The sequence below is a fragment of the Hypomesus transpacificus genome, chromosome 17 (assembly GCF_021917145.1).
Source record: "Hypomesus transpacificus isolate Combined female chromosome 17, fHypTra1, whole genome shotgun sequence".
Taxonomy (NCBI): Eukaryota; Metazoa; Chordata; class Actinopteri; order Osmeriformes; family Osmeridae; genus Hypomesus; species Hypomesus transpacificus.
The window spans coordinates 8,572,525-8,583,727 of record NC_061076.1 but is presented as its reverse complement, the minus strand read 5'-3'; the positions used below and the strand labels follow the sequence as shown (position 1 = coordinate 8,583,727).

The following is an 11,203-nucleotide window of genomic DNA, read 5'->3' as shown; positions in this document are numbered from 1 at the left end:
GCAGTGCTACGGTACAGTAATACATGTTGTACAGTTGTTGTCCTCATGGTTCTTACCTCACTCAGAAGAGCCTTGTCTGTTATCTTGCTTTTCAGTTTTCAGCAACAAAGCCGACATGATGTTGTTAATATAAATAAATCAAATCAGGGCTATGTGATAACTCTTGGGGCCTGGTTGTTGCTTCTCTGTCACAGTGCAAACACTTCCACAACTTTTGGACACATCACAGCAGCAAAACAATTCTCAAATTGTTTTCCACTTCTCAACTAACAAATGGCCCGCTTTCTAAAATCAACTTTATTTACATACCCTACATGCATAATACATGTGGGCTGATTGCTAGCCAAAGTCGTAGCCCACCTGTTCAAGAAAAGGGTTGTTAACTGTCAGCAGACAGATGCTATCATCTTCTGACTGTTCTGTTCCTCATCTCAGGTTGACTGGAAAGCAGAAGCATTTGCCATTTATGTAAGTTGGCATCTTTTTAACAATATCTCTTCTATCGCCTTTGTATACCCCATTGAATCTGTCTTTTACAGTACATTCAGACACGCCAGCCTTATAGAGTCTAGGAGTGGAAAGTCTCTGTGTGTGTGTGAGAGAGAAGTCCCCTGCATCAATTCCTAGAGCAGAGAGCATGTGCGGTAGGAGAAAGCATCAGACCTCAGTGAAATACCTTCCCAGGAGTATTATAAAGCAATGTTTCCCAACCAGGGTGCCGTGTCAAAGTCCTTCAACAAATTTTCCTTGCAGCTGGATGAGTTGACAGGCATTAGTGGGCATGCTCAGCTCAGGGTGGGGGGTGCCACAAAATGTAGAAACTTTTCTAAAGGTGCCATGACTGAAAAAAGGTTGGGAAACACTGTTGTAAAGGACCTCATTTGAATGCTTGCAGAACAAGGCCTTTTCTTCACGATAGGATCCACAGAGCCCATTTAATTCTTACTGCACACAGTTGAATCACTGTCATTTTATAGTGAAATATGAACCACTTTGCCTCTGAGTCTGCATTCTTTGCTGCGGGTAATAAATGACCCGGAGTTCGTGGAATGGCACCGCTCCTAGATCAAAATGTTAAAATGACACTCACTCTCCTTCTGTCCTTCTCCTCTCACTCCCTAACCATGAGCGACAGAGAGGTAAGAAGAAAAGATGTGCAGAGGACAGAAGAATTGGACCAATCAGTGGTAAGCTTCAGGAACAAGGGAGGTTTAGGGTACTCCAGATTGACCTGGAGGGAAACCATCAGCTGGATAACACCTGGAGATCAAGGAAACATGGTGCAGACACAGATGGGTCTTTTCAGTGAATGGTGGTTGCCAGTTTTTGTATAGACATTTTTGTATAGCTTCATCAAGGAGGATAGGTTATCCACATTATCCACACTCATCCCAGTGTCTGGCACACTGCAGATGTATGAATGACCAGACCTGGGGATCTTGCAAAGGGAGTCATTTGATCTGTATCCTGTATTACACAGTATTACTGACACCTGACACAATAGCCTCTGATATCTTACACAAGGCATTGACATTCTAATTTGGTCTCTGTATAACATGAACTGCTATTCCCACTTCTAGAGCCCATATAGCCTACCGCGGAGGCCTATGTGTGCTCTTGAAAACGTTAAAGGCAACGACTGAGTGAATGGAGGACAATGTTTAAGCTAACCGATTTACTGTGCAATAGCCCAGATTTAACGTGACCCTCATAGAGACGGCCTTGGGGCCTGGATAATGTAATTTCACTTGTTGCCTGTCTTTAGCAAATGAATACAGTCTGGTCCTACTGAAGGCTCTCCTAACTATTCTGCTACGGGTAAAATTAGACACCAATTAAAGTTGTTTTCCGAGGGGGAAAATTGGAGGAGACAGAAAAGATGGAGGAGATCATGGAGAATAAGTTCTATAGCCAGAGCTCTTGTGAGACGAGCCTGATACAGTATGTATGTTTGAATGGTGTTTGTGTAACACACTGGCAGATGTTTGACTACTGACAGAAGCTGTCAATTTGCTGAACGACACTTGCAGGTGATAATGTGACAGGTCCCTCATGCTATTGTCTGTGTTCGGCAGTTCTCCTTCTTGCCTCCCTTTGACAGGCGTCATCATGTGAAAGTGTTGATCATAATCGCTGGCGACGGTGGGGACATGTGTTCCCGCTGTCTGTGGTGCTGTTGCCTGGCGACCCAGTGAGTGTTCGGCGCTTGGTTTGACAGAGGGACTGAGGGACCTGAACAGACAGGCTGCGTGAAAATAAAAGTGTTATTACACAGACCAGCTGAGGTGAACTCAACAAAAGGAGCTAGCACCAGGCCAATTCACACACAGGGAATCTGGGTGTACAACAATTGTGATGAGTAAAACTAGAGGTTTTGGAAGAAAACTCTTTTGACTGTTCAGCCTTTGATTGTGTTTCAGAAACCTCAGTTAAGGTTGCTACTTAACTGAGGTGTTTACTGTGCACTCTCTCTCGCTCTCCCTCTCTCTCTCTTATACACCCATAGCATACAAGCAAACACACACACACACACAGAAACCCACAGTAATACAATAACATTACAGAATAATCCAGCAGCTGATGGGTTTCTGCTAATACAAACCCTCCACTGTGCCAGTTTGAAAGTGTAGTGTTTGCCTTTGTCATTCTGCTAAATCTGTATTGCCATTTACTTGTTAAATCAAGGGGCCATGAGAGAGTTGTTATGACAGAAAATGGGCCAGAGCCCTGCCCAAAGTGGGGCACGACGGTTTATAAAAAGCACAGACAGGCATTTATGGCAGTGTTGGGAGGTATTTAACAAAGTCGTAGAATGGTTGAAATATGTCTATGCACACATGGATTGTATACTGTAGCACCATTACCTATCGTTCGGATACCCTGTCATTCTGGTATTTAATCCAAATTAACCACCTTTGTTATAAATTGATTCACGTCATTCTGAGTATTCTGTCATTTTACCAATCTAGAGCATTCTGTCAACCAAGAGATGATTAACATTTACTATCATTTACATTTAGTCATTTAGCAGACGCTCTTATCCACCGCGACTTACAGTAAGTACAGGGACAGTCCCCCCAAGGCAAGTAGGGTGAAGTGCCTTGCCCAAGGACACAAGGTCATTTTTGCATGGCCAGGAATCAAACTGGCAACCTTCAGATTACTAGCCCGATTCCCTAACCACTCAGCCACCTGACTCCCGTATCAGATGGAACACTGCAGCAGAAGTAGGTCGTAGGTCAACAAACCAAGGTTAACCTGTCAATTATTCTCAGCAACAGAACAGTTTTGTTTTGATAGGGTCTAGCTTCAACTTCACAAAGTCCTCTGTTCCAAGTCCTCGAGCACTCTCTCCCCTTCCCTAATCTGGATCAGGTGCAGCAATCAGGTGGAACGCCCTCCCCACCCCCCTTATCAGACCTGTATCCTCCTCTGATTGGTGTAGAAAGTAGATCAGCTCTTTCAGACAGCAATGCCACTAATAAAGGACAATCTCCCAGGTGACCAGAAACGCTGAAAAGGACTGGAAAGAGAATGAAATGAGATGATATTCCATATGTAAATGGTTTCAAATATGATTACGCAGGAGTGTGAAAACTTCACTTGGAGTTAACCTCTGGCTCTGCACCTCAAAAGCTTGAATTCCCTCAAAAGCCGAACTTTTGAACTACCTCAGACACCATTTAGACCCGGACCATAGTACTTTGGGAAGGTTAAAGGTGTCAGGCCAGTGCTAAACACTCCCATGACTCTCCTCCATCTGGACCTTGTCGCTGTGGAGCCCCAACAAGACTCGCAGAACGTGTACCAGGGAGGGAGAGGGAAGATGAATCTAGGGCACTGTTATCTGGCCCCTTTTCATCAAGCGTTAGGCGTAGATCTGGGGACGGGCGAGCTGGAGAGAGACATTTAGAGGAGCTAAAGAACAGCCGTGGAGAAGACAGAAGATTGCTGTCGCTTCTTACTAACGTCTAGGAGTCCGGCTCGCCCCTCAGAGAGGAGGCTTTTTTGACAACGCCCGACGCACTCCGACGCGCACCTTCACCTCTTCACCTCTCACTCTGCTCTTCTCACACACTTGCGTACAACGCTCACGCACACACACGCTTTGCTCCCCACGGTCATACTCTCCTCAAAAACACATACACGTCTCTCACACGTATATTTCTCACACACACACAGTTCACTTAAAACACACACTCACACACACACTCGGAGGCAGACAGCATCATGTTGGAGGAGAAGAGCACCAAGGTGAAGCTGGCCTCCCTGGTCATCCTGGTGGGTATCTCCTCCATGTTGGCGGCGGTGGTGACGGACCACTGGGCTGTGCTCAGCCCCAGGGTGGAGAAGCTTAACAGCACCTGCGAGGCAGCCCACTTTGGCCTCTGGAGACTCTGCAAGAAGAGCATCTTCATGGTGGTGGAGGACCCTGAAGGCAAGGGCTGTGGCCCCATCAGTCTGCCTGGAGGTATGGGGGGTGAAGGTCACTGTGGCCCCATCAGTCTGCCTGGAGATAAGGGGGATGGATGTCACTGTGGCTTATCAGTCTGCCTGGAGGTATGGGGGTGGTCACTGTGCCACTCAAGGGGTCACCAACTGGGTAGTCCAAACATGGTATTTCCTCTCTTTTAAGTAATTAACCTCAATACGGGGGAGAAGTTGGAATCATTAACTACTACTCTGTCATTTTATGTAGTTACCTACTTGAGGCTGAATCATCCTACCCTGCTCTGTGTCTGAACTTGTCTGTGAACTTGCCTGGAGTTGTGCTTTAGCAAGAGGCTCTAGATATGGCATGTGTGTGTGTTCTTCTGAAGATGTAATGTGGGAGATTTTTACCGCTAAAACTGGTCCTGCAGATGGGTTTTTCCTTCAACCTCTTTTGCGGTTGATGTCAACCTGGCTAAAGTTGTTTACCCCTCACTTTCTTGCCTCACTCCGGTTCAATTTACCTCTTAAGTTTTAAGGGCCACGGGCTGCAGTGTGTGGGTATGATTCATTTTGTACCTTTGTTGATCTGAGTCTTGTACCCCCCCCCACGGTTTATCCCAGCGCCCAGAGGGAGGAGGTTAGATAAATGCTGTTGGGTCAAGCTCGTAATAACTGGTGTGATCGGGAGACGCAGAGCGTTCAGGCGTGTAATACATTAATTCTTGCACACATACACAGGCAAACACACATACACAAGCGTGCATGCCTTCTAAATGCCAAAGCATCTGCCCATTTAAGTGCACATGTGCACACACATGGGCACACACACCCGCACACACACATAAACAGAGAATGATCAGGATGTGTGTCTAGAGGCTGTTGATCACCCTTTCTCTGAGAGGATGATCACATCCCATTGACAGCAAAGACCGCTAAATTGGGCCCCCCATCTGGCTGTAGAGACACCTGAAGAGGGTGCTGCAGTTTGGTCACTATCTCATAATACATGCTTCTAAAGCAACTCATAGGTCAAACATGGCAGCTTTCAAGTTTTTCTCCTTACAACATCAGACTTTACTGACTCCTGGCTTCAGGCAAGGAGTCAGGTGGCTGAGCGGTTAGGGAATCGGGCTAGTAATCTGAAGGTTGCCAGTTAGATTCCCGGCTGTGCAAAATTACGTTGTGTCCTTGGGCAAGGCACTTCACACTACTTGCCTTGGGGGAATGTCCCTGTACTTATTGTAAATCGCTCTGGATAAGAGCGTCTGCTAAATGACTAGATGTAAATGAAAGACACGACTTGAAACTGCTAGTAAGAGTATCTTAAAAAAATAAGCCAAAACAAACCAGAGCAGTCTCCAAAACGTCAACAACAGGATACTGTAAAGCTCCAGGAGAATAACTGGTGTTGGAACTGCTAGTTAACCAGAGCCTTTTCATCTGGAGGGACCTGGGAACTGCTTGGGTCTGCTTGAAAACGTGCCAGACAGTCTGACTGAGAGATTTCACAGTCTCTCTGTTATTTGCCTCCTATCAGGCAGCAGGGTGGCGTGATCGACAGGAGACCCAGGCTTCATGCTTGTGTGGATTACTGCTGGCCTTAATGAAGTGTGCCTCAGAGTCTCCCTGGAGAAGTTAAGAGTCTGTATCGTGTAGAGAGGGGAAACAGTCAAAGAGAAAGGAGAGAGAGCGAGACAGAGAGAGGGAGGGGGGGAGAGGATGGGGGAGAACTTGTGACAGCTGTCGGAGATAGAAGTGTCAAGTCCATAGAGATATACTGGGTCAGGTTTAGAGTTGAGCATGAAGGAAAGTAAAATGTGTGTGTGAATGGAGGAGAGTGTGTGTTCTTGTTCATGTTTCACCTCGTTTATGACAAAAGAAATGTTCCCATTGATAGCAAGCTCACTCATAATGTGGTATAGGGCACCCACAGAATTGTACAAAGTTTATAATCATCCCATTTGTTGTACCAAACAGCCTCTGATTAAATCTCGAGCAACAAACAACATATTACATCCCAAATCATTACCCAGTGCAAGCCAACATCGCCGTAATAACATCCATCGCATTTTACCCAAACATGGTAAGTTCTTGTCAGCATTGTCGAGAGGCTTTTTCTCGTGTTTTTCCATCCTCACCAATGCAATTACTCTGCTTTTGTCTCAGGGCCTGTGCAGCAGTCCTGTGAGCCCAGAATGAGTGGAAATTACCCTCCCACAAATGATGAACGGCAGCCTGAGTGCTGTTATATCAAACAAACCCTCTTATGAAGCCCCATCATCTTCTCTCTGGCTGGGAAAAAGCAGCAGCCTTGGAGAGGAGAATATCTCTGTTACGTTATGAGTTATGTTCACAGTCAACCAGGAAAGAGAACACTGATTCTTTGCTTCTCTTATTATACATGTTCTACAACACCGCAATTTAGCTAATGGTAATCATTATTTTTAACATTAGCACCATCATGCTGTTTACTACTACAGACCAAAGTCTTTTTGTCCATACACATACACATTTACGTGCGCACACACACATTTAAATGCACACACAAACATACACACACATACATTCACACTCACACATGCACACAAGGGATCCATGCACCATGCCGACCCAATTCTGAGCATTCTGAACGAGTTTTAGCAAGCCTCTCCATTCACATTGACCCAGAATCCTTGCGGTCATTCTGTAAGTGCAGTGAAAAGGGAGGTTTTGTCCTTACCAGCCTACCCCAGCCCTCCAGAATACACAATTGACCCATGGAGCAAACAAAAAACCATTTTCAGGGGTTAAATTAGGGAGCTAATTTTTACTGTGCCATCGTTTAATGGACTAAAAAGTAGTATGTAAAGACAGTTTGGCTATAGGCGGTGGAGGTTTAGAAGAGGGAGGCAAGGAACGGTGGAGATGACGATGGAATAAGATGTGTTGAAGGACCAAGAAGAAAGAAGGGATGAGTGGGAGGAGGAGAGGGAAAGAGAAGATGACTAAGCAGAGAGCAGGAGAGGGTAGAGAGAAGCCAAGGATGGAGGTAGAAGGAGGAGGGAGGACAAGGCCGGAGGGACGGATGGTAACCCAAAGTGACAGGCGGCACAGCTTCCTAATTGACTTCCTGTCTGATATTAAACTTTCTCATTAGGGGGCCTGCGAGGTCAATGATACGCACGGTAATATGGCACCTGCACATCAGATACCTTGCAGTAACATGGAGATCATCAACATCTACAGTCTCTGGGGCTCCTGCTAATGAGAAACACAAATAATTGTGTCAAATATGTACTGTATGTCTTACTAAGAGTTGAGCATGCCATTGGCTTCACATGCCTGAACTCAAACCCTTCACAGGCTTGTTTAGAATTTCTGACCATAACTCAAGGGATGCCTTACAAACCTATCATCGTTTTTCTTTGTTATTATTTGCCTTTGGCAAGGCCCAAACTATATTCTCTGTCATATAGGCTACTGTATATTTATTATTATTTATTATTTTCCCACCCGTTTTTGCACTACATAAACAATGTTGGTTTTAACCCTTTACTGCCTAATACAAAATTCCGAACATTCCATATGCTGTTGAAATATGATATGCATATTAATATTCATATTTTATGGATTTTCATATAAAATCATACACCTTAACTGTTTATACCATCTTGAAGAGGAGAACTAGGGGATTTTTATCATGTAAATGAATATATGATTACTTAAGGCAAATCATATTTTATCAAAGTGGTTTCAGGTAGATATTTTTAACAAAAACTTCTCCATCCACCATACCTCATCAGACAACTGAATTTGTCACCACTTTAATTACAAGATAGAGAAAAACTTTGAGTAGGTGGAATATCCACAAGTCTGTGGGCAATGTAGAACAGAAGACAGATTAGAAATACCTTATTTTGATTAAAAGTTATGACCATTCTTGTGACTAGTGGAGACATGGGGGAAACCGGAATTATCCTGTCCCAAAAGCAGCTAAAAGCAGCTAGCACTATGGCTAGATACTCCTCTCGATAAGTAAAAAACGTTCGAGTTTCTTCCACAATCGACCGAATTGGCCAAACAAGGCATGTACATTTAGCTTAGAGTATACATAATCTACCTAGTTAATGTTGTTTTTCGAAGTTTTTTAGAAATCTGCTCAAATCGAAGCTAAACAGTGCTACTACCGTCATTGCTGCCTGTCACAAACGGCCAAGCCGGACACGTCATTCTTTCCTGAAAACACTCGCGTCACTCCCACAAACAAATTCTTCGTAAGTAAAAAGTTGAGACTTTTAATAGACAATATTGACAACACATATTAAGGAACTTGTCTTAACTCATAATATCGTCTCCGATTTCAATTCGAAGCTGTATATCTAACACTGTAGGCAATCTCCCATGGTCTCCGCTCTGGCTCCGCCTCAGAAAACAATGGCTGCCGTTGCAGACGATAGATTTATTTCCCCCTCCCACTAACCCCTTAACCAATGATATGTGCTTTGAGCTTAAGTTGTCATGAGTATCTGGCAGTTTTCAGAAATAAAATCGGTGATTGGATGGCAAAGTTATTAAGGCGGGTTCTATGGGTCTTTTTCGACCCATATTTGAATGGTCCGGCAGGAAAGGGTTTAAACGATTTGTCTTGGTCCCGATTGCGTTGATTGCATCCGCGCAAATGTTCCGTTGGACGGTTTAGGCATAATTTCCGTTTTTGTGGAGAAAAGCTAACTAGCTAGCCGCAGTCGGAAACGTCAATAACGTCACAACATCACAAACCCAAGCGCGAGCACCTACACTACGTTAGCCGTAGAACATTAGTTAAGTTTTTGTACGCCCTTACAAGTTTTGGAAAGGGTATCTCCCATACGTTCTACCTTCTTGCGCGAGCTCTGACTAGACAGAACTGCCATTGGTCGACCGCCTTCTCAGTGTTGCCAGATGCACGATAATTATCCTCCAAATACAATAATTTTGAGCCTTCAGTACCATACTTCGTCATATCTGGCAACACTGCTATAATATATGACGAAGACTGAAAAGTGTCTTAATTTTCTTATTTTAATGTGGCCATATAAAGAATGTATTATTTATTATTTCGATTTTTTTATGTGTTATAATTATTGCTTAAATGTATGGACAAGACACATTAAAGACATTAATGTATTGTTAATGCCCCACACACACACACCCGCCGCGACGAAGTGTCCTCTTTTTCACAAACTCAAATCTGGTCACCCTAGCTTAACTAGATATCTAACTCAGCAAGACAGCTGCAGAAACGCCACAGGCAAAGGCCATGGTGATAACATGCTGCTATCTATGTTTCTAGGTTATGATATCAATACCCATGATGATCATAAGTCCTGTAAAACAACCGATGCCATTCAATATCCAAAATAACGGTTTTCCCTTCATAATTTAAATTTAGTCATTTAGCTGATGCTCTTATCCAGAGCGATAGATAATGCGCGGATAGTAACATCACATGACCCCCTAGTCTTCAGACAGGGACATTGCTACTGACACATAATGATCACTTCTAGTAAACTTGTTATATAAGTCAGTATTCCAGAAATACATTTCAAGCTCATTAACGTTTTGGCGGGCATTTTTTTTATTTGCAGAGGGTACTGTTTGAATCGCGATTCCAGCTAAGATACTGTCAGTGACAACATTGCCGGTTAGGACCATTTTTACACAAGATTGGCAAATTTCTTTGTTTTGATGCAACTTTTTCAACTAGGTGAGGCTGCAACATGGCTTAAGCCTATGACCATTCCCTCTTGCACTAAGGGAAATGACAAGAGAACCCTGTTTCATTCTACACTTTCCGTAACAAAATGGACCCATCGACAACTGACACAAGCACACCTCACAATTGACCCAGAAATCGTACCCTTTCTAGTTTTAGTTGTAGTTGTTGTCTGACTGGACACTTACACCATCCATCAGCACAGTGCAGTGCTTGTTCAGCCATGCTGCACAGAGGCTCCTCTGGAGAGAAGCCCTCCTGAAGGTGATCTGCTCAGGGTTCCCTCCCAAACACCATCAAGCGCCCTCCAACCTCCTCTCCCCCATCCTCTTCCCCCCCTCCATCCTCCTCACCCCCTCATTCGGTGTGCCTTTCCCTAAAACAAAAGAATCAAGACGAGCTACAGCAACCATGAAGTGAGGCAGCCTGTTGCTAGGTTACTTCACTTTTTAGTCATTCTGCGTCCTGGGTAACAAACAGCTTGTCTGTTGCCCAGATACTGCACGCCCTCCCCTTCCTCTCTCTCTCACACACACACACTTTTCCACCCTCCATACTCCCTCATACCTCCTCCCCACCCCCTCCCCCCACACAAAAGACAAACTCACGCTCCTGTCTGTCTCTCTCTGTATACAAAATCAGTAATCTTTACGGAGGGAGGTGGTGGTGGGGGGGAGGGGGGGAGTTCTCAAAGAACAATGTGGTGTCCAGACAAAAAGGGAAAAGCAGATTGAGTTTAGGACACATTTTATTTTGGGATGAAGTCATAACACAGCAGTGATTGTAGACATGTTTCATGTCTCTGTCACTGACGTCCAGGGAGCAAACGATCCCCTCAGAAATGAGCTGCTACATTCCCAGCAGCCCGGATACAGTTCTAGGTTCACACATTTACAGAGATGGGTTCAACAAGTCTCCTTTTAGGCAACTGTCTGCCTTTTGCCTCATGTTTTTTGTGTCTTTTTTTCTTGTGATATTTCTTGGTGCTCCTTTCACAAAATGGCTGCTTGGCGCATGAATAGTGTCGTCAAAAGC

At 44.4% G+C, this 11,203-nt stretch overlaps 1 protein-coding gene across 1 annotated transcript in view; it reads left to right on the top strand.

Annotated features, from left to right (window-relative positions):
* The first annotated feature begins 4,230 nt into the window (after nt 1-4,230).
* Nucleotides 4,231-11,203, top strand: part of cacng1b (calcium channel, voltage-dependent, gamma subunit 1b) — an 8,607-nt gene continuing 1,634 nt past the window's right edge. Inside the window, exon 1 of the mRNA XM_047038206.1 lies at nt 4,231-4,471. Coding sequence (XP_046894162.1) covers nt 4,231-4,471 — 241 coding nt within the window. The remainder of the gene's footprint in view (nt 4,472-11,203) is intronic.